This window comes from Equus caballus, chromosome 15 (assembly GCF_041296265.1).
Source record: "Equus caballus isolate H_3958 breed thoroughbred chromosome 15, TB-T2T, whole genome shotgun sequence".
NCBI classification, from domain to species: Eukaryota; Metazoa; Chordata; class Mammalia; order Perissodactyla; family Equidae; genus Equus; species Equus caballus.
Window position 1 is genome coordinate 82,992,515 of NC_091698.1, and position 24,490 is coordinate 83,017,004.

The 24,490-nt window shown below is 45.6% G+C and overlaps 1 protein-coding gene across 2 annotated transcripts in view; it reads left to right on the forward strand.

The window, feature by feature from the left end:
- Window positions 1-24,490, forward strand: part of ALK (ALK receptor tyrosine kinase) — a 655,114-nt gene that overhangs the window by 578,106 nt on the left and 52,518 nt on the right. For both annotated transcript variants that reach the window (XM_070235623.1, XM_070235624.1), the window contains exon 12: window positions 20,059-20,221. In XM_070235623.1, coding sequence (XP_070091724.1) covers window positions 20,059-20,221 — 163 coding nt within the window. The remainder of the gene's footprint in view (window positions 1-20,058; window positions 20,222-24,490) is intronic.

Here is a 24,490-nt window from a genome sequence, read left to right on the forward strand (position 1 = left end):
GCCTACAGCCAGAGAAGTGCTGTGGGGAGGGGGCTCCTGGATGAGGAGAGGTCCAGCAGGCTCATGGGAAAGCCCAGGTCAAGGCCACACCCACTCAGAAATAATCACCCAGCGGACATTTGCCTGGCACCTCCCACAGCCCCAGCATTGTGTGGCTATGACAGGGGCCAGGATGTGGCCCAGAAGTCTACATTCTTTCAGCCAACTAAGCTACTTCTAGGTATCCAAGTCTAGTCAGAGCTCAACACTAAAAATGGGAAAGAGCAGGGAGAGCGTCCTAGACAGGGGCCCCTGCGTGACCAGTAAACAGATCAGCTCCAGCCCTCCGACGAAGGATGGAGAAGACAAGATAATAAGATTTTCTTCCCAAAGTTCAGTGCTGTCAGTTTCTGCTGGGCTGGAACAAGGGCAGCTGGTGGCATTTCAGCTCTTCTCCTGGCAGGCATTACAGCAACTCCTAGAAATGCAAAGGCCACATGGAGTCTTCTGAAAACAGTCACTCACAAAGCTCCCAAGTTTCCCTAAACACTCCTCATGTCCCCCAAGCCAGGTCTGCCTGTTGACGAGGGCCTGACCCTCTGAACAGTGGCTGAGGATGGTTCCCTCACCCCCCAGCCCACAGGGCAGAGCTGAGCCCCTGGAGCATCCAGGCAGGGAGACGCCTATCCAGGTGCTTCAGGAAGCATTCTCGGAAGGCTCTGAGTCACTTAAGCTAATCATATGAAGATACTAAGAGAGAAAATGGGGCAAGTATTAAGTCTGGGGAAATTACATTTGTCAGCTTTGCACATACAATTACGCTAACCACATGGTTGGGATAATGCAATCACGGGACTGCAGAGCTCTATTCCCCTCTCTCTCCCCCTCTCTCTCTCTCTGCCTCTCTCTTTCTCTCTCTCTCCTACTCTCTCTCTCTTTTTCTCTTTCTCTCTCTCTCTCTTTCTGTCTCTCTCTCTGGCAGCAATGAACGTTAGACATGAGGATGTGTAAGCAGGCTCTGCCACCCTTTCTGTCTCTAACAGCCCAGGTAAGGTCAGGCAGGACCCCCAGGTCCCAGTGCCCTGCCTCAGTTTCCTTATCCCTCTCCCCTTCTCCTACACCCACATGTGTAAGTAGAGTGCAAGGGAATCAGCTCAGTTTACCTAAGGACCAATCCAAACCTTGGGCCCAAGCCACAGTGTCTGCAACTCAAGGGGCCCTGGCATCAAACCACAGTCTTGCCTCTGAGTTGGTTGGTGACAGCTGGTTTGCTGTTTTCTGAGAACACATCTCTTGCCAAAGAGTGGAGGACAATGAAAAATGCATAGGCTCACGAAAAGAGCACTGGACCAGGAGTCAGAACCCCTGTGCACAGCCCTTGCTGGCCTGCACTAGCAAGCTGTGGTCCTGGGACAGGTCCTTTATATCTTGCATCCCCTGTATGGAGCTCGTGTGAGAGGAGCTAACATGAACACAGGCAAGGATGGAAAAATTGCTATTTTTAAAAGTCAAGGTTTGAAGTAGACAGTCTCCAGGTGCCTCTCCATCCCAGCTTCATGGTCCTAAGTGCTGAAGGGATATGGCATAAGGGAGCCAGAGCTTTATTTGGCCCATCTCTCTAATTAACCCATAGCACAGCTAATGTGCCCAGAAGTAAGGGTGACTGACTGTCCATTTCCACACGCACTCCTATGATTCAAGAACAGATGCCAATTCCATGGGAAAGTTTTATGTGTTTCATATAAATTGATTGGGTCTATTTCAGCTAAATGCATTATCCATTCACCACAGAACAACTATTAGAGTTAATAGAATTTGTAGCTAGAGCCATTATGTTCCAAGCACGCCCTTCTGGGGATGACGGCATTGTTGGGAGGCAGGCTTCGCAGGGCCTGGCCCCCCTCACTCAGAACCTTTCTTCGCACTCACTGGGGGTCTTTGTCTCCATGAAAGCCTTCTGTGCTCAGGCCCTGTAGGCCCAATAGTGAGGACTCACCCAGTTCCTAAATAAATAAATGTATCCTAATCCAGTTCCAAAAAGTCCTGTCATCTTATCACCTGTTGGCATTGCAGACCACCTCATGGCAGGTTGGGGGCAGAGAGGAACCTGGGATCCCATAACTCTTTACTATGTGCCAGTTTTGGAGGCAGGAGTCCCCAAAGGCATTAAGAGACAGGAAACAAGTGAGGATAGGAGAGCCAGGGAGCCCTGCTTACTCCAGTGGTCTCAGATTAGACTCTTATTCATTGTGTCACTAACAGCTTTCCCCAGAAGCCCCCAGGGACAGAATCTGGGACTTTGTGAGCACAGATCGAGCAGGTTGCCTGTCAGGCACCTAGATCAGGCACCAGGGTTTCTCCAAGTATGTCCTCATATCATCTGCTTCTGGTCACCTGGTTAGGGGAGGGGGGACCTGCAAGTGCTACTCATTAAAAATGCAGATTCCTGGGCCCAGCAGACCTGTGGAATCTGAATGTCTGGGAATGAGAGGTCAAACTGCATTTTTAACAAACTCTCAAGGAAAGCCTGATTCAAAACAAAGTTTAGGGACCCCAGGCTGCAGCCTGACCTCTTCAATATCAATAAGCCTGGGCCTTGGGAAGGTGAGAGGCAGCTCAGAGCCACACAGCATCCTTTTTTTTTTTTTTTTTTTAAAGACTTTGTTTTTCCTTTTTCTCCCCAAACCCCCCCTGGTACGTCATTGTATATTTTTAGTTTTGGGTCCTTCCAGTTGTGGCATGTGGGATGCCGCCTCAGCATGGCTTGATGAGTGGTGCCATGTCCACATCCAGGATCCAAACTGGTGAAACCCTGGGCCACCAAAGCAGAGCGTGCGAACCTAACCACTCAGCCACAGGGCCGGCCCCCCACACAGCATCCTTTTAAGGCTTCATCTCTCAGACACCAAAAGCCTTGTGTTATGTTGTTGCCTCTTTACACAGCCATAATAACCATTAGTCACTGAGTATTGCTGAGTGCCAGGCATTGTGCTGGGCTCTTTCAGAAGAATTATCTCATTTGTTGGTGTTGTAATATTATCCCCCTTTTACAGACAAGGAAACCAAGGCCCACAGAGGTGAAGTAACTTGCCCTAAGTTATACAACTTGTGTAAAAGGCTAAAGAATATGTTTCTTTAGAAATCACATAAAAAATAAAGTTTTCTAAGCCAGATCACATTTGGAAGGGCAAAGTTGTGATCAAGAAACCTTAAAGGAATCCCACTGTTGAATAAGTCTTCTAGAGGACTCTCTTTTCTCTGAAAAACTCTTTTTCTAGTGTCAGTCTTCGCTTAAACAGAGCACACATGCATCTTCACTAATATTCAAAACAGCGCACCAGGCACACCATGCACCCACACATGCGTAAGAAAGCTGATAATTGCAGCTAACTGGCATCCCTGAATGCACCCCAGCCTTCAGTGGTGCACATGGAGGTTGTTTCTCTCAGCGCCCATTCAACTGAGGGGAGCAACTCTTTAAGAGTTGAGCAGGCACGGGGCCATAGATACAATCCTTGGAACCCCTTTGGGCACTGGCCATGTCCCCGTTCAGCTGGCCTGCTATTTAACCAAGTGCTGCGTGTTCTCTCTTATTCTACTAATTTTAGATTATCACCTATTTATAGCAAGTGAGCTAGCGATGACGCATGAAGCACCAGCCTTAACAAGACTCCTGGGCCCCCAGTCACTGCAGCAGGTTCGGCGCTCTCCCAATTAGAATGTCACTCTTCATTTGGGTATGTCTCCCTTCTCTGGGAGCTAGCATGGCTGTGCTCCAGAAAGAGAGGTGGTGTGGAACTAATGCGTGATTCATGATCCCCATTACTGACATTAACAAGTCTCTTCCAGTGCAAGAGACTTGCGCGCGGGAGAGCCAGCTAGCATCCCCAAGAGGTAAGCAACAACGTCGAGGCCTGCAGGCAGCTTGGTTGCCAAGGGAGAGAAAGCACTTCCACAGGGATCTGGTGACGATGACGGGGTGGAACTGAAGGCTGCGTAGGAGGCCCTGCTCCCCAGGCAGAGCGCCCACCAGCAACAGGGCTTCCTGGGTGTATGTTCCACCATTTGCAGGCTGCCTCCTGTCGTCTGCACACCGGTCTACAGTTACTAAGCACATTCAGTGTCTCTCGTTTGATCCTTGCAGACTCCCCTCACCCAGGATAGGCATCACTATCAAGAAGCGATATGGCATAGTTTTTAAGAGCACAGACTACCTGTGCTCAGGTCCCAGCTATGCCACTTCCTTTAAATGACTGCTTTCTCCTTTCTGTGCCTTTGTTTCCTCACGTCAAAAAAATGGTGTTTCTATTCTTCATGCTTACATCTCATAGGTTTGATGAAAGAATCACATGACTCAATATGTGTCAAGGGCTTAGAGAGGTGCTTGACGCACAGTGAGCTACTTGAGCCTGCGCTGTTTTCCCTGCTTTAGAATTGAGGAAACAGAATCAGAGGCTTATGTGACTTGCCCACCAATCAGTGCAGGGTCAGGGTTCCCACTCAGGCTGGCTCACTCCAAATTCTTCCCGCTCTAACCCCACCACTGCCCAGCTGTTGACTGTGGCCAGGGAGAGGCTCCTGCTGCATCCAGCCTGGCCTGTCTGCTCTCCTCTCAGGAGATTCAACTCATCATTCCATGCAGAAAACATCATTGCTTTTTAGTAAATGTTTTCACAATTCCCTGGATCCCAATCCTAGAAAAAAAAATCATATAGAGCTAAGTTCAATTTAACAAGTATGTGCTGGGTGCCTGCTCTGTGCCAGGCACCGTGCGGGTGCCTCGGGGCCTGCAGCTGGCAAGGGACCAAAGTGCCACTCTTGAAAATGCACCCCCCAAAGCTGGGTCAACAAAACCTAATAGGAAGCCACTGTTGTCCCAGCACAAGAGAGACTCTGGTTCCCTTTCCAATTTCCAATTCTGATCACATCTGGAATTAGGACAGGTCCCCCTACTCCACAGCTCTGACTTCATCTTGCCCTGGATGGTGAGAAGGTCTTCATCCAAGATTGGTGCATTGCAAATTAGACTGAACTGATCATCATTTATGAAAAAAAATCTAGTGTCCTTTGAGAAAGCAGGAACTCAGTAGTGTTACTTCAGAACTTCCCAACCCTAGGCCCCACTGGAAAAATAGAATAGCGTCATCCAGCTCTGATTCACTCAAAAACACCTCACGAACCTCTGGTCTAACACTGGTAGTTGGAATTATGGCAAAGCTACAGATAAAATGCCTTAACGGCGCACTGTGGCTCCGCTCAGCAGTGGAGAAGACTCATTGCCTCTCCAAAAATAACATATTGTTTTTTGCCATTTGTTTCAGTGAAAGGTTACATAAGCGGGAGACAATAAATGATCCAGGAACTCTGGGCTCAGCACGCCTTGATTAAGACCATTTAGCTCCAAGACCAGCAGAATGCAGAATGCCCCTCCATCGGTGCAAGTGCATTAAGTGCATGTCGTTTGGGAAGACCACTTTTAATTACCATCCTTCTCCCAGACTTGCTGCTTCTACCTACAAAACAACCCTGCATCCCCTCAGAGCCTATTCGGCTCTCTGCTTGTTGCAGCAAAGCTTCAGTGGTCCTGGACAAAGAAATGTTATTATTTTTTTAATTCATCTAAACCCAGAGCTAGACAGAGGAATTAAGAGGAGAAAGGCTGAAATGCTAACTATAGATAACAAAAGAGGGTCCCCCCTGCTTGCCCCTCTACTGACAAGAGGAAAAGGGACAAGAAGTGGAATTGCCTTGACCATCACTGAGTCAAGAAGGAGAGAGAAGGCACAGGGAAGAACTCAGCCCAGCCAGCACCCTCCACACTGGGTGTTTACACAAAAGATGAGGAGGCCAAAGACAGTATTGACTGCTGGGAGAGCTTTAGGGCGGCTGGATAGTTATCTATTGCTTTGTAACGAACTACCATAAACATAGTGGCTTAAATTGTACAACACACATTTGTTATATCTGTTTCTGTGGGTTAAGAAAGCAGGCACAGCTCAGTTGGGTCCTCTGCTTCAGTTTCTCGTAAGGTTGTGATCAAGGTGTTTTCCAGAGCTGAAGTCTCATTTGAAAGTTTGACTGAGAAAGGAATCACTCCCTAGCTCACATGGTTGTTGGCGGTTCCTGGAGAAGCCAGTGAAGAGAGAGAGGGAGGGAGAGAGAGAGAGAGAGTGCTAGCAAGATGGAAGTTACAATCTTATGTAACATAACCATGAAAATGACACCCCCTCACCTTTGCCATATTCTATTGGTTAGAAGCAATTCACAGGTCTCACCCATACTCAAAGGGAGGGGGTTAAGCAAGGGTGTGACTACCAGGAGGTGGAGATCATTGGGGACCACCTTAGACCCTACCTGCAGTGGCTTTTGTATGCTAGAGATCAACCAATCACCAGGAAGCTTTGAGAGTTCATTGTGGATTCTGATGGGCAGAATTCCTGGCAGCAATCTCAAGCCTATCTGTTCAACATTGCACAGACACTTAAATATTCACAAAGTACCTACTGAGTGCCAGTCCATAGTAAGATGGTAAGTGGATCAGCAAAGGATCCTGGAGACCAAGGTTCTAGCTGTGCATCTTCAGGAGAGTCAAGCATTCTGGATCCCAGTTTTTTCTTCATCCATAAAGTAGGGATAACAATTACCTGCCACAGTTCTTTCTCAGAGCTGGCTATTGTAGTGAGCAAATGAAATAATTTCCAACAGGCTTTGAAACGTACAAGAGAATATACTAATATAAAATGATGTTATGATATTGTTATTAACATTGTTATTAAAATATATAACCAAAACGATTGGGCCAATTTGCTCCTCCCTCATATGTTGCCTTCTATAAATGTTCAGTGTATTCATAATCCTCCTTCTCCCCAACCTATGAGCTGTGCACTCTTTTGTATATACACGTAAGTGTGTGTTCTGGGTATAGTTTTCCTCAAATTTTTTTGCAAAAGTTTCAAGCAGTTTCCTATTTTTGACCACTTAAAGCTAGTATGTTAAGGAGGGGCAGTATTTTGGGTCCTCTTGGTCTGTCAAGTCCCCCAAGCAAATTGATCATCAATTTGTAGGTAAAACCCTTGAACTCCACTTGGAGGAAATAAACGAATTGTTTGGGGGCATAGAGAATTGCCCCAAAAGACCCACTCATCAATATAAATTGAAAGAGAGATTTTAGTCTTTTAAAGCTTGTCGAGATCTCAGAAATAAAGGAGACCTCAGAACTTTCTCCAGAAACATGTTTTCAAACAAATTCAAGGTGACCGGATCTGAGAGGCCTGATTTGGTTTTTGTAGTGAATTTTGACAGTGACGTTATAATAATGTGAGAGCACATTTTATTCATTTAATTATTATTTATTAAGTGACTGACAGATTGAGTGATCCTGTTCCACGATTAATGTGAAGCAGTAAGGACACTAAGGCATAGCTTGGGCTTGTCCAGCAGCCTAACTGAGAATCAGGAAAACTCCCCAAGCTTCAGAATAGCTCCCTGATAAAGAAGACTATTTCTTTTCCCTCAACCAGCTTTATGAATTTGATCCTACTAGCCAGTCCATTCAGTCTATTAGCTGGTGGGTTCCATCAACCATTGGGTCAGTGGAGTGTTCGCACTACTAAGGAGTAGGACTTGAGCATTTTCTTAAAGACTGAAGGGCTCCCTACACTTGTTACGTGAGTGTGGGTGTGCAAGTATGAGTGTGTGCTGGTGTGTGTGCGAATGAGTGTGTGAAGACATATGCCAGCTCCTCGGGAGCCTACCCCGTTTCTTCTGTGCAGTCACGGGTAAGAGACAAAATACCTTTCCATAAAGATACATGTATCCTGCCGGAACTCTTCTGGTTCACTCCATCCTATATTGCTCTAATTCTAATGCCAGAACTCTGAAGGGCCAAAGATGCTCCCACTGAGCCACACACAGGCACCCCAGCACACATGAGCTTCCCCTTCTGACCACTCAAGTGGCTTTGAGGGCTGGTGTTGGCCTATTCTCTTCTTTCTGTTTTGTTTTGTTTTGTTTTGTTTTTCGTTAAACAATGGTTTATTAACCACCTTCTTTGTGATGGGCACTGTTTTAGGTCATAGAGACGAAGCAGTGAACAAAATCGACTAAGCCCCACTCCTGTAGAGTTTACATGCTAGTGACAACAGGCCAGACAACAAACAAGTGTACAGATGATATAGTTTCAGATAGTGATGTGTTGTGAACAATAAAGCAATTTAAGGGGACAGAGATGATAGTGACAGAGCACGTATGCTATAATGATGGGGTGTTGAGGGAGAAAACTTTAGGTTCCTTCAAGTGTGCATCAGAGCAAAACCAGGATAATACTATTCATTACTAATATTAAGATCCTACTTTTCACTCTTAAGCTTGTGTGGCCTGGGGAGACCTCCAAGGCCCTCCACAACATAGCTACAACTCTCATAAGCTCTAACGGCCTTGACCACGAAACAAAGTGTGTGGAGTCACAGCAGAGGGTGGGTGAAGAAAGGAGAGCAGGCTGGGCCAGGGGAGTGACCCAGATGCCTGGCTCTCCACCAAGGAAAGCAGGCTGAAGGCCACGAACAGTGTCTAAAGAAGCATTGGAAACCTGGTCCCAATCCAGGCTGGCATTGCTGTTTGAGGGATAGCGGCAGAAGTCTCTGGTCAGTGGTGTTTTCATTGCAAGTGGAATATCTTAATTCTAGGAGGCTCCATTCAGATTGAAGTAGGACCCAGCCAATGGCTGGGAGCCCAAGAAAGCGTCCAGTGCCATAAGAAAAATCATTTTCTAGATGACTGATGATGTTAGTTCAGTGGCCCTATACATGACTACTGTCGTTAGTTCAATGACTGATGATGTCAAGACTCACATGTCTGAGATCTCAGCCTTTTCTTCTGCTTGTTGCCTGATGGCTGCTACATCTGCAGCCACCATGGCTGCACTGCAGGCAGGAATAAGAGAGAAGTGTCTCTTGCCTTCTTGTCTCTAGTCCTTTAGGCTTATATACTTTGTCTTCTCTTCTTGATCCATGGTTTGGTCCTACTTGCTCCCCAACTACTTTTGTTTCTGCCCTTGACATTTGGATTTCCCACCTTCTCATGTGTCCCTCTTCTCCAATTTATCTTAGAGGGTCCAGAACCCAGACCTACGTGTCAGGACATTTGTTCTTTCTAGTCCCAGATCACTTGGCCAGTTGGGCTGCCTGTACCTCCATCTGCCCATCTGTCAGAGGTGTTACAGTCCCAAGGGCCTTTTAAGGAGTTCACCCTTCATGACTTCCAACCAAACAATAGCAAGAACTACTAAGAATAAAGCAGTGAGGGGTTCTGGCCTCCCACACTGTTGCCTCCCTCTCAGGAACCAGTGAACCTTACAACAGGAGGCAGCAAGTCCTAATAACATAACCCCTATGACTGAGCACCAGAGCAAGGGTTTCTCTCCCTAGTCTGCAGACGAGAGCAGATGACAGCAGAAATCAGTGGCGCTTTGGGCCTGAGTGTGGCAAGGCTGGTATTGAACCACCACCATTTCCCACTTAAGCCTCAAAACCAAATCCATTATGTGTAACCACTAGATGGGTGAGTCCACAGCACCCATCTCAATATCAAATACTTTATTAACACAACTCTGGCCTGGAGCCAACTGGAAATAACTAAATTAGCCCCGAGGCCTCCCTTAATTTAATTTTTGCAGCTCTGCTTTCAGGATAGTGTTTTTCCCGTGACCTTTCTCTTCTCTCGCGTGTTACTAACTTTCCCTCAGGGAGCAGAGGATGGCTGAGAACACAGCACAGCAGCCGTCACAGGAGCCTCTGATTGCGGGGTGTCAGAGCTGTTTAGGGTAATTCAGGCCTGAAAGCAGCTTTTATCTCCACAGCCCTGACTTGCTGCCCTGTTGATGGGAATCTGGTCCACTTGGAGGTTCCTCTCAGCAAAGGGTGTCTGCCTCCCAGCAGAGAGGGACGTGGGCCTCTGGTCTTTGTTCCCAGGGAGACGGCAGCTTTATCAGGCATCCTGCCTGTCTAGAGGAACTGTGCGAGGGGCAAAGGAGAAAAGATGTAAAATAAAAAGAGCACAAAAGACAGGGTTGGTGTTGTAATTTTATTGTTACTACCTCCTAACTTCTCATCATCGAAAGGAACCAGAGGGGCCGGCCCCGTGGCCAAGTGGTTAAGCTCACATGCTCCACTTTGGTGGTCTAGGGTGTCACCAGATTGGATCCTGAGCGTGGACTTAGCACTGCTCATCAGGCCACACTGAGGCGGCGTCCCACATAGCAGAGCCAGAAGGATCTATAACTATAATATACCACTATGGACTGGGGGGCTTTAGGGAGAAGAATAAAAAAAAGAAGAATATTGTCAACAGATGTTAGCTCAGGTGCCAATATTTAACAAACAACAAAAAAAGAATCACTCTACAATAAAATGACTTTAAAAAAAAAAAAAAGAACAAGAGAGAAATGACCAGAAAGCTTTGCATGAATGAACAGGGTATGTGGGTGTGTGTGGGTGTGTGGGTGGGTGAGTGTATTGCATGTATACAAATTCAGTCTGATAAACAAATTAGAACAACAAGGAAAAATTCATCAACTGAAACTGTACTGTAGAAAGAGTAAATGTGACATGCGCCTCCTCACTTAGCCTCAAGTTTGTTCTGTGATCACAGGCCAATTGTTAAACTTTTCTACATGTTGCATATCTTATGAGATAAAAGTAACAATTCTTCCCCTTTGCCTATCTACCAATGTCACATTTACGGAGCTAAACTTACTGGAGAATAGAGGTGTTACATAAATGTACCGTAATTAAGCACACTGAAATTGAAGGCCTAAAGATTCCCAGCCCTGTTCATTCGGAATCATAGTAACATCCTTTTATATAAGGTATTCCAGTACCTTCCGCCATCCAGCAAATATGAGTACCAAAATAGAGATACATTACCAAACTGTGAAATAAAGTCTTCCTGCATTTAGCTGCCCCTCGGCCTGATGCACAGAGAAGCCTACGGCCATTCTCACACACTCACCCAACACTGGACATAAAATAAGATTAAACACAGGAGGACATGCTGACGTACTAAGAAAGTGCACCTGACAGTAGAGAGAGAAGAAAGTGAATCCATGTAAAATACTTCTGGGGCCGGACTGATCGTGTAGCGGTTAAGTTCACGTGCCATGCTTGGTGGCCCAGGGTTCACAGGTTTGGATCCCAGGTGCAGACGTACACACTGCTCATCAAGCCATGCTGTGGAGATGTCCCACATACAAAACAGAGGAAGATTGGCACAGATGTTAGCTCAGTGACAGTCATCCTGAAGCAAAAAGGGGAAGATTGACAATAGATGTTAGCTCAGGGCCAATCTTCCTCACCAAAATTATATATATATATCTGGGGCCATTTAATGAAAGGTGAAATAGCCCTAAACAACCTGTTAAGTCTGGGTGGCATTATCAAGAAAAAGTTAAATTATATTTAGGGGCAGTATCAAAAAAAAAAAAAGGCAAAACATAGTGTAACAGCAGGTTCTAGGCAATGGTCATTGGAGATGTCCCTGACATGAAATCTGAAAACCCTGCAGCTCTGGGAGTAGAAATACAGGTGAGGGACCTGACCAGATAGATGGTACAAAGGGGCTGATCACAGCAAATGACCTCAAGTGATACCTACATTGAAAAATTTTTGAGGGATTCTGGGAAGGTGGCAGTGATGGCGGTAGCAGCATAGTTTTTTTGACCTCTCTAAATGTAAAAACCAAGCAACCGTGTATCAAAACTGAAAACCCGTGACATTTACAACAAAATTTTTGATAAGATATTCCCCTCAAACCCCAAAATACAAGTATTGGAGGCAGACCACCAACAGCCACAAGACCTGCATAGCGTCAGCATCTGAACAAGAGAAAGAAGAGGAACGTGTCAGGCTGTCTTCCAAACCTGAGAACAGAAGAACCCTAAAAGAGCTGGCAGCTGTTTGCTAGAAATGACAGAAGACCAAGCTGAGAATAGCTAACTGGGGAGTCTTGCCCAATCCAGTAGCGTGTGAGTGCCAGGGGCCCACAGGTGACCCGAGGGAGTGGAGCAGCCTGGCCACCGTGCCTCCTTTCCAGGGAAGGGCCCACACTGAGAAGAAACTTCTGGGAGTGAAATCAATATTGAGTAGGACAGGGATCATAGAGACAAAATAAGAGGGTGTCCTGATAAAAGTTGGGGAAACAAACAGAGCCAGAAACATCAGAACGCAAACTGACTTTTTTTTAAACACCATATGGAAAAATGTGTAGAGGGAGCCCTGTGAAATTAGAAATCTCCTGAGCCCTAAAACTTCTAGAAAGCTAATTTCATATAAAAATGCATAATGGAGAAGTATTAAAATCAAATCCCATCCAAAATTACAATAAGAATTTTAAGAAGAGCATAGAGGACAGAATTAACACCCCAGAAAAATGAAAACATACCAAAAAGGCGTGCCCAGAATAGATCAAAATTGTAGCATTCTATCTCAAAGTGAGCTAAAAGACAGTAAAACAATGATACAAGACATGAAAAATAACATGAATCAGTATAACAAAAGATCAAAAACTAAGCGGTAGAACTCAGAAAATAATATGAAATAAAAGGAAAAAATAATTTCAGAAATGAAGACTAAATTAAAAAGAACATGAGCTAATAAACACAATAGTTAATGCCTTACAAGAAATACAAGGTGAAAAGAGAAAATTTTTTTAAAGATGACATACATCAAAGATAGGCAAAGAAGATCGAACATCTAGATAAGAGGAGCGCCTGAGGAAGAAAACCAAGAGAAACAAAACAGATACGGAAAGCTGTAATTCAAGAAAATTTTTCTGATTGAAACTACTTATGGAAGAGCACACTGTGAATCTGAGAATGTTGACCCAGGGTGAGCAATGCCAAAGGATACTCTAGTAAAATTGCTGAACCTTAAAGAAAAAAAAAAAAAACTTTAGGCACCTAAGCAAAAACAGCAAATTATTTATTAGAGAACGTAATTTAGATTATCGTCAGAGTTTTTGACAGTAATACTTTATACCAGAAGAAAATGGAGTAACATATTTAATATACTCAAAGGAAAAAAATATTGTCAACATCCAAGAACTCAAGCAATATTGCTCCCGTGAGACTTTCCTAAGGAATCTAGTTGAAAACAAGCTTCAGACAATCAAAATGACTAAAGATACATCAACATGTCTGATAAGAGCACTAAACATATAATACTTACAGAAGTAAGACTAACTAAGGACTAAATAGGAAAGAGAGTCATATGTAATGGCAGTATGCCCCAACAGTGCAGATAGAGTTCAACTTCAATGAATTACAGGAAAATGGAGAGCACATATACCAAAAAAATTTTTAACAGATCTCAGTTTTTATATTGATGATCGTATGGTAGTAGTGTTGTTACTCTGATACTATTGTGTATATAATGAAGGATAAAAAGTAAATAAATAATTACAGAATATTCTAATTCTATTATCACCTGTGTTCTTGAGAACCAAGATTATCAAGGATTTGTGGAAAAAGAAATACAGATGTAATATAGAAGAGGTTAAATTAAAAACCCTGTAGTCCTGAATTTGAGGTATCAATGTGAGCTCATGAGGTATTTTGTCATATACCTGTGTGTATTTCATATATATATGTTTGTACTGAAATACATATATACCCATACATATATATTTCCTAGCTCTGTCCACTAAAGAAGCCTAGAAACTATCCCCAAGCCAGTAGCAATGTGTCTATAGCACCTAGATTGTGTAATTAAAATACCTTTTTCCACTAAAAGAAAAGGCTTTTGAGAAAATGTCTGAGTCCAGGTGTGGGGAAGGAACATTTCATCACACCAGATAGCACGGAAGCAAAACAACTCAGGAAGCTATCACTGACCAAAAATGTGACAATTTGAGCTTATAAAGCATAATAATTGTGATTAGTTAAAACTCAAAAATATATTTAAATTCATGGATTCATAACATAAGAAGAACTAATTGGTCAACCTCAGAGGATGATAGAGAACCAAGTCATTATCTTGAAAACTGCAAATAAGGAGAAAGAATTGAGCATTTATCCTGCCTTTCCTATATGAACTATACCACTGGGTAACCAATAGTAGATGAGAGGAAACATCTCTTTATAAATGCTGTATATTCCAACTAAGAAGTAAAAATAATATAATTTGAATATCATTATTTTGCAGCTCTCAATAAATAAATGGACCTAGACATTAAACTTCAACACCTGCTAAAATCAAAAAAAGAAAGCAATGATCAGACATTGATCACATATCTAGGGGACACTGCTCTGTTTTTAAGGAGTCGAAACAGTTGGTAGAAATGTTTTAACCTCACAATGGCTACATTATTATATTATTTTCATTTCACCTTAATAAGGAGAACAATTTGTTAATTTTCATCATGTACTCAAAAAAAGTTACTTTTTCCAATTCGTAATAAAAAATGGCATCATATACATCTATGGATGGAATGATTATGTTTACTTGGATTTTGATCGTGATTTTTTTAATGGGATCCATGATGGCCATCAAAATGGTTCAATATCCCACAGCTTCCACAAAGTTCAGCTCATTCAATAGATATGGATAAAATTCAATTCCATGGATCAGAATCAAAATGCACAAAAGATTCACATAAGCCATTGAGTCTTTTCTGTGGTATAACCACACAGGCCTTCAGCGTGAGGCAGATCCTTATTATTGTGATTAATAGTGATAGTTGAGAACTTATTTTCCTTTGTATCACGCTTTATTTCTTTGCATTCAATTGAGCAGATGAGATGGCTTAGCAACAGTAATAAAACCAGTACAATCGCTGTCTAGCCTATTTTTTTTTAGCATTGTGCTGTGTATTACTAATTGATTTGTTTCTTCTTGGAGGGTGCTGCAATATACTTAAAATGAAACCCACGGCTTAATGGATTTTTCTTCACTCAGATGCCTATAAGCAATCAGTATTTTGATGTTTGGGGGTTCTTTATACAATTTAGATGTGAATGAGTATTAAACTAGGTTTCCAGTGTATGGTATAAGAACAAGATAAAGTAGTTCTCTTATATATTTTCTTTCATAAATGAGTTTTAATGCAATCATTTCTTAAGTAAGAGAGGAGGAAAGAGCCAGGCTTCCTCCCTCCCCTGCCTCCAATCCAGGTTCCTCCTTGAAGGACATTTGATCCTCCTACAGCTCCACAGAGCCTCGGGGACCAGTGTAGACTCTCCACTGGGGAAATATGAGGACCCTTGTACTCTCAGATTGGCAGTTTAGCATCAAGCCTTACTCACTGCTGGTCTCACTGTGACCTTGATCTTCTCTTCAGAAACCAAGCGTTTGCCTTGTTACCAATGACCCAATCCCTTTCTCTTATATCTCTGCTTCCTGACCTTGTAAACATTCCAGTTACTGGACTTCCCATTTGACACCTCCTGGCTCCCCATGGCCTCTCTGGGGACCAGATCCTGAAGCTGAGCACCTGCTTTCCCTGGCTTGTGCCTGTGACCCCCTAAAGCCCACTCACTGATAGGCTAAGCTACTATTGGTACCACTGTGGGGCTTTCGGGGCTGAGGGTCCACCTACCACAGTACCCTGACCAGGCCTTCACCTGTTCCCTCACGGTGGCCTGCCCAGACTCTGAGCCACCTTGGTATGGTCTGTCCTGGCTGTAAATGAGCCCTAGGCTCAAGGATTTAGAAGAAAAAAACCCAGACTCGCAGAAAGTTTCCATGAGGATTTCCTGGTGATCCTGGCACATTGTCAAGCCTTGAGCTTCGGCTCAGAAGATCTACGTTTAATTCCTGGCTTGACCAGTTATCCACTCTGCGCTGCAAGCTACTCACTTAGCTTCTCTAAACTTGAATTTGCTGGTTTATAAAGGGGGTACCTTCAGGACTGAGAAGCAAGTGTGAAGACACTTAATACATATGTAAAAACGCAGTGTCTGGCTTGTATTAGGTGCACAATAAATATTGAGAGGTTGCCCCCTTTGTGGGTAGAATTTACCTCTCAGGGGTCTAAGGTTCCGGGCTGCCCACACCCAGAAGGAGGCGTAAGACAAGTCAGGAAACAAATAGCTTCTACCTGGGGATCAAATCTCCTCTTGGCTTCTCCTGCCCTCTGGAACCACTGTCACTAATTCTCTTGCCTCTCAGGTGTTGAACCTGACTGCTTTATCTACAAAGTTGTACCCAATGCCTTCTACCCACAGACACTTCTGCAAATGGTAGGTTCTAACTCTATCTGCCTTAGCTTAGAACTGATCTCATGCCTACGCTGCCTGAAGTACCTGCCAGACCCTTCCTGCTCCCAGGGTTCCCTGTTCCAGGGGCCTCCTATGGGGCCCTCCTAGGCCCAGAGCAATTCCAGGCACAGAGCAATAGTTCGCCCCTCAGGTAAGGATCTGGAAATTATTATAATCTGTTCCCAGCAAGCCTCAACCCAGGTTCAGCTGAGGGAGGCCAACACTGTGTTAGACAGTGTCCCTTCAGAGACACACTAGCAATAAGGCAGAAGAGCCATTGTCCCCTTATACAAAGCCACAGGAACCCACAGTTCTGGTGACCTCAACTCAGAAAAGCAGATTCTTGCATTAAAGAAGGTCCTGAGAAGGACACGGGGATCAGGAACTCATGTAGGGACAACTTGAAAAGTCTAGAAGTCTTCAGGGCAGAAAGCTGGGAAGGGTTTGATCACCACCGAAGGATCCTTGGACAGAGAAGGAGGAACCCCCAGTTTTGGTTTCTTCTTCAATGCTGACTTACTCAGAAAAGTCACTTCCATTCTCTGGAATGTTTTCTCTCCATCTGGATAGTGAAGTAGGTGGGACTAGTTCACAAATTTGGTTGATTCATCTGGGAAGGTTTTTACATGATGCAAGTATTGCCTCCACCCTCACCCCAACCTAGGATCTATTGAATCTGAAGCTCCAAGCCCTGAAATCTGTATTTTTAAAAGTCCTCAGGTGATTTGGGAAACACCCAATTCAATGATCTCCAAGGTCCCAGCTTGCTGTGACGTTCCGTGATATCTATGAGATTCCAGACAGAAAGAACAGAGGAAAACAATGGGACGAAGTTTGAGCAAGACAATCCCACACACATAAGAGGCAAGACAACCTTTGCACAATGGGCAATAAACTCAGAAACCCCTACCCCTGAGAGGTGGTGCTGGCTGGACACATAAATTGATTCCAAACAACTCTGAGCAGATTTATGAGGGTCAACGCCATCCGAGGGAGCAGGGAGGACCACTATGCCTTGAAGGCTGCTGGGAGCAACAGAATTCTGGCTGAATGAATCATGGGTCTGACCTGGAATGGCAAATCCTCTGTTCCCACGGAATCCACTTCAGAAAGAATTCCCTCTCTGGACTTTCCATCAGAAATTGTTGAAAATAAAAACCAAATTTTGTGTGTAGAAACCACCTGAGACTAATATATGTCCACTGAGTTGGGAAAACACTAGTCCCTTTATTAAAAAACAGCCCTAGAGTCCCTCCTTTATGGAATGAAGAACATAAATCTTGAGATTGGGTGTCTCTGCTTCCAAGAGTGAGAAATTGAACAGGAAGTTACGCACTTTCTAAACTAATGCTGAGGTCTACACAGCTAGTCAGGGGCAAAATCCAGGAAGAGAAAGGTTGACCCATCTGGATCCAAAGCTCATGCTCCTCTTCCTACCTCACCAAATGCCCCACCTGGCCAAGAAGTAGAAGCCCAGCATCTCTGGGAATGTCTGAGAACCCTCAGAGCAACGTTAACCTAGGCTGAGGGTAGGATGTTCAGTGAGGGTGCAAAGCCCATACAGTCAGCTTTCTTCCTCAGCACATTCTTGAGAAAAATATATGTGTGTGTATGTGTGTGTACATGTATTTTTTTCCTTCATTTCCAGGACTGAATTAAGTAAATAAACTACCATGCTTCTGCCCCAGATTGACGAGGCTGCCCCCAAATCCAGGCTCTTTGCTGCAGGCACAGACAGGATCTGCAGAATAGGCTTCAAGGAGCTCAAGATCATGGAAGGAGTAGATTTTTCAACTCCCTTTCTGAGCTCTTCTTTTTTTCCTTGTCCCCATCCTCATCCCCAACTCACCAAGTTTAAATTTATAGGTGCTGCTGGCAAGGGACCTATTTGATAAAAACTCCCCTGGCCACATTTCCCATTGTCAGGAACAGCACATCTTGGGTGTAAGCAGGAGTCATTGACACACTCATATTTTTAGAGTTTTGGACTTTACAGTGACCATTCATACCACGTGCTTCCTTTAATACTCATGCTAATCCAACCCTTTTTATAGACAAAGGAACTCTATCAAGGTCCCACAACCAACACGTGATGAAGCTGCCCCCACTCCCTGGTGTTCTGGCTGACTTCAAAGCCTGTGTCCTTTCCACTTCATCCCTCTGGCACAGCCCACACATGTGATTCGGGCACTGGGGAGGGTAAAAGGGCAACAGGCCAAGAGAGCTCTGCTACGATGCCCTCACTACAGTTAGTCCTTTAAATTAACGGGTTAACTCTTTAAAATACGTAGATCAGAAAATTAACAGTCAGCCATTCACACCAAAGACGAATGGATTCATCATCTTCTTGCCTTTGAAATGACCTTCAGAAACCAAATAGAAATCAACATCTTCATTTGGAAAAAATAAAGCTGAGAAAAGAGTTGAGTACTCCGTGTTGAGTAGCCGTGTGTGTTGGAACCCCAATTAGAACTTCAGTCTCCTGGCCTCGGGGCCAGGGAAGTGTCACAAAAGCCCATCACAACTGGCCCAGTTTTCAGATTATCAAACTGCCTAGCATAATTTCAGTCTGATTGCTTATAATTAGCAACTCAACAATCTTTCATATTTGCATCACTAAATTAGTTGAAAGTTTTCAAAAAATGTTTGCTTCAATATTTTAGTGAATAGAGCTATGTACACCCAAATTAATTTCTCCATAATTTTCTGTAGATAGAATTTGACTTAATCTCTTTAAAGAGAAATAATTTCTGCAACCTTATAATGAGATTTTTGTACCTTAAGTAAAAGTAACTTATCAAGAACATTTTCTCAAAGTTTTTATAGATTGTAAAACTATTAGAATTCTGGCCAGCATGAAATCAGACAACTCCCCAAGGTCTAGCCCAGCTCAAAGACAGAAAGTTTGAAAGGAAATGGCCCAGTGGTGGTGGAGGGGTGGAGTGTGCTGAGTGTTCCTGAGGCACCCTTTGAAGACCACCTAAGGACGTTGGGTCCTCCAGGTGAGGACAGAGCACCAGGAAGTGGTGGCATGCACCAAAGACGAATGTGCCCTGCTTCCCCATTTTTTACACTCTCTGTTACACTGAGAGCCTGAAAATTGCTTTCATTGCATTTTGATACCCTAATGCTGCTGAATACAGAGGCTGAGCCCTTTTGAGGGCCTGACAGGTAGACAAAGACACTAGCCAAGAGTACAAGACTTCATGTTCCCACACTGTCCTGGGTCCCCGGGCCACCGGAGGGTCACGGAGCTGACTCTGCATCCGGGTTACTCTTTTGATCTTCTCCAAGCTAAGAGGATCCTGTATGCAGATGTCAGACCTTGAGAGCAGGTTAGATGCAGTCACAGTAGCTCAGATGGAGTGCCTCTTCTTTGTCCAGCACTGTGCTGGACTCAGTGAGAAAGCAGGAGAGGACCCAGTTGCTGCCCATGTCTGTCTCACCTGAAGGGGGTCATCTCTCCCTCCTCAGAACTCTCACAGTGCAGTATTAGCCAGGCCATCCTAGGGCTTTTTTTACTGCCCTGCATCGTGGCGGGTTGCATCCCTGTTGGTCTCCCTTAGCAGGCTGTAAGCTTCTTACAGCCAGGATCCAAGTCTACTCCATCTGTACTCTCCCCTCATATCTGCCCCAGGGCCCAGTGCATAGTAGATCTTCGACAGAAGTTTCCAGTTTTAATGACTGTTCAGTATTTCTTGCCCCGATCTTGCCGTCTTGGAATGTGGGTTTGGGGCCATGGGGCGGACAGCTCAGAGGCAGCCCAGGGAGAATCTGGAAGGAGGGACATCCAGGCCAAGAGAGTGACTGCCTTTCCTCTTGTGCTGCAGTTCACTGGCTCTTCACCACGTGCGGGGCCAGCGGGCCCCATGGCCCCACGCAGGCCCAGTGCAACAACGCCTACCGGAACTCCAACCTGAGCGTGGTGGTGGGGAGCGAGGGCCCCCTGAAGGGCATCCAGACCTGGAAGGTGCCAGCCACCGACACCTACAGGTGCGTATGGGGGAGGGGGAGGCCAAGGGGCAGATGCAACCCTCCTGAAGAGGACTAGGGTCCTGCCTGTGGGTGCATGCCCCCAGGGTACCCAGCACGCCAAGGCTCAGAGGCCACAGACTCTGGCTCACAGTGGGATGTAAGGGCTGGTAATGCGGAGATTTCGGGTAATGAAATATGGCAACAAAGGAAGATGTGTTCTCCATCCTCAAGGAGCCCACAGACTATTTGTGGAGATGATATGCATACATGAGATAGCTTCAGAACACTCTTTGTCTTTATTATTAATAATTATAGTTATGGTGGGCTGTTCTTTGAGTATTACTTGATGCTGTTCAAATGAGGCAGGGCATGTAAAAATGTTTGGGAAACAGAAGTATGATGCATGTAAAAAGTGATATTCTTATGTTTGATCCTCCTTTCCTGAGCGTTCATTGTGAGCAAGTAAAGCAACTATTCTCGAACTCTTCTCCCATACCCAACCCCAACCCTGCAGTATTCTGCTAGAGCAAGGCCAGGCTAGAGGAGGCCCAACTCTTCCAGGCCATGTAGCTAAGCAAAGCTAATGGCAAGGCTTAGACCAGTGCTTCTCAACCTTGAGAAGGCATTGGAATGAGTGAGGGGCTGGTTGGAACACAGATTGCTGGCCCCACTCGCAGAGCATCTGGTTTTGTAGGTCTGGAGTAGGGTCCAAGAACATGAATTTCTAACAAGTTCCCCGATGCTGCTGATGCAGCCCCTGAGAACCGTCGAGTTCCGTCAAACCCTTGACTATAGTCCTCACACAGCTCGATGGCGTAGGCAAGGCCAGTGCTGCAATCCTCATTTGACAAATGAGGAAACTGAAGCCCAGAGAATCAGGAGCCTCCCCATGTCACACAGTCCAGAAATCACCTCCAACCCCAGACTTCTGAGATGCAGCCTCCCTGCGGCTCCTTCCACTGAACGCAGCCAGGCTGTTTAAACAGGAAGCATCATAATTATGATGTTGGTGTGAACGCCCCCCAGAGGCTGAACACAGTGGGGAGTGAGCTCTCCTTCCCTTCCTGCAGTCCCCAGCCCCCAGCACATCCTCAGCCTCCTGGGAAGGAAAGGGGCCTCTCCAGCTGCCCTGTTTTCTGTGCAGCCTCACCCCTGGGACCTCAGTGTAAACACGCTTCGCATTTCAGGGACAGCCCTAAGTGCTTTTTAAATGACATTCTAGGCAGGAATGGAGTAACAAGGTTTGGCTGCAATCAGATTAGCTGTTCTAGATCCCACACATCCCCAGTAAATGGCTGAAGACACCAGCACCCCTGGCCCCGCCACACTGAGCGGGTCAGGCCTCCCTTCCTGTCTGGGCCATCCACTGATCCACTGTCCCAGAGAGAAGGGGATGAATGTTTGCTGAGGACCCACCGGGTAATTCTCCTCCTTTCAGCAGTGAGGCAGATGTCGTTATTATTGTTATTATTAATAGTCCCTTGTTTCCATATGAGGAAACTGGAGTCAGAGAAGCTTAGCAACAAATCTAAGGCCAATCAATCAGTGACAGAGCTGGAATTTGAACCCAGGGCCCTCTGGATCAAAGTCTGTGTGTTCTTTCCACTGAAACTCACACCTGGATTCTGAGAGTCATGCAGGGGACAGGAGGAATGGGAAGCGGGGTAGGCATAGGAATCACGCACCACCCACCCCAGGAGCATCTGGAAATGAGAGCCTGGGAGGGGAGGCCCCACCACCCGAAGGGATAGTGGTCAGCCAAGCCCTGGGTGCAGATGCCCATACACAAAAACAACGTGAAGAAGAAAGCAGAGGAGCTGTAAGGCAGACAGCGATGTCAACAGTAATCCCCAACAAGACCCATTGTCCTATCCCTGCTCAGGGCAACTCCCAAGCCAGCCTGGCTAGAAGTCCCTTGCTGTCTCTCTCAGAAAGATTGATAAACAGGAGGTACCACGTTTGGAGGTCCTATTGGGCTGCATTCCCCTGAGACAGTGTGGATCAGACTCACTTCTAAACTTGGGCAGGTTATGTAATTTCTTGAGACTCTGTTTTCCCATCTGTAAAGGGGGTTGGGGGGTTACTAACACCAGCTCAGCGGGTTGTGAAGATCATATACAAGTGCCTCACACAACGCTGCACGTGCTGCCTGCTCCCTGGCCTGTGGGGCTAGAGCAACGACAGTGGCAGGCAGCAGGCAGCAGCCAGACGGCATTCCAGGAACAGATTGATCCCACAGACAGTAGTACTTAACTTCTCTGCTTCAAAGTGCTTTTTTTCTGACTTCTTCAAATGGGCCCCAGGGTGTGAAAGATTTTGCCTGCCAAACTGCACTTATTAAATAATAATTAATTCATTTTCCCATTTTTTAAATTAATCACAGCCATATCTAAGTCTAGCCGGGTTTCTGACCTCCATGAATATTGCCACACTGCATTGATATAATCCCAGCCCAAATAGGCGAACTGTCTCCATTTCTCTCTTTGGAATATTGAGACTAGCTCACAGACCCCAGCGTTGCCTGGTGAATACTCACTGAAAACATACACGAGGAGCCATTTTTATGTTAAAGCAGGATACTTTGAAGTGTCCAAATTGGTAATGGGGACATTTTGATCTATGAGACTGTGTTGAACTGGCCTGAGATAGCACCATATCAAAATGGGAGAAGCAAAATGGAAAAACATTAGTTTGGGTTTTTTATTGTTGTTGTTGTTGTCGAGTCCTTGTTTTTTAACCCAATAAAGGCTATAACAGATATTCCTGACCCTCACCTTACCCTTGACCTTGGGTGAGGCCCAGGGCTTGGGCAATAATGTCTACTGGTCACATAGCTTAGTAATCAAAGAAGCAGACCATTTAATGACTTGCTTTTCAGACCCCATCAAAATGTCCCCAAGTGGGACTATCCATATTAAGTCAAGTGCCCTTTCTCTGGAAGACATTTTCTCCATATTAACTGATTCTTATTTAGTAAGTGCAGCTAATCTAGTGAGATAAATATGGGACACACTAGAGGACGTGCGAAAAACCTTCTTGGAAACAGAAAGGTTGGGAGCATTTCTTAGGGAGTCCATCTATTCCTTGATGAGTGTGGGCACTCAGCTAGTGCTGTCTGGCTGCTGCCCAAGGCCTGGCTCTATTATTGCTCCAGCTGACTTCTACCTGCTGGTTAGAGAGGTGAAGGAAAGGGAGCTCACACTTATCAAGCACCTACAGTATGCCAAGGTGGGGCCCTGATTGCCTGGGGCTTCCTCAGGGAAGCATACAGGTGAAAGCACCCGCACTCTTAACTGATCATTTACCCTGGGCCCATCTCCCACCCTCTACTGCGTTGCCCACCACCATGAAGGTAGAAGCCCAGAAAGAGGGAGAGAAAGAAGAGGCTGCAGAGAAGGAGACCACAGGCTGGGGTGGGGGTTCAGGAGCAACACCTAAATCCCATCTTTCCCACCTCCTTTCCTGGGCTTCCCCTTCCCCTGGATTCATCACTTCCTCTGTCAAAACAGGAGAAGTGATGCAGTCACTCTGTCCAAGTACCTATGTCCTGGTGTCCAGAACTGCTCCTCTCCTGCCTTGCAAATCTCAGTGGACCATAGTAAGCACCTATTTAGTACACTGGGCCTGACACAAAGTATGTAAAGATGAACAAGATCCACTCCCTGCCAAAGAGGAGCTCGAGCCAATGGGGGTGGTGGATGGAAGAACAAAGCATTTCAGTGTGAGGTGCAGAGGCCTACGAGGGAGGTTTACACCAGGCACTGCTGTCAGAGGCCAGGGGAAAGGATGAACTCATGAACGGCTTCCACAAAGACAGACGCCGGAGTTAAGTCTTGCAGGTGATGGAGCTGTCTACAAAGAAGAGGAGAGGGCCTTCCTGGCGCAAGGAGCACCAGGGCCAAGGCCTATCCAGCAGGAGCCAAGGCAGGACCTGGCCCTGGGGCTAGAACCTCACTTCCGAAGTGCCTTTAGCTCCCTGAGGTGATGGCTGGAGTGTGATTGTGAGAGAAACAAGCCTGGAGGCAGGGAGAGCAGAGGGAAGGCTGCTGCTGTCACGCAGGCAAGAGTCAGAAAGGGCTAAACCGGGGCAGGGAAAACATGGATGGAGGGGAGGGGTAGGGCCAAGAAGTGTTTGGGAGGTAGAATCAGCATGATTGGAGGATGGGGAGGAGGCAATGCCCAGAATGACAGGCATACCTGGGGTCTAAGGAAGCCAGGACAATGAGTGACAGCTACCATCTCAAGGAGCTTGATTGAGGAGGACAGGTGGGGATTAGGATAATGGTG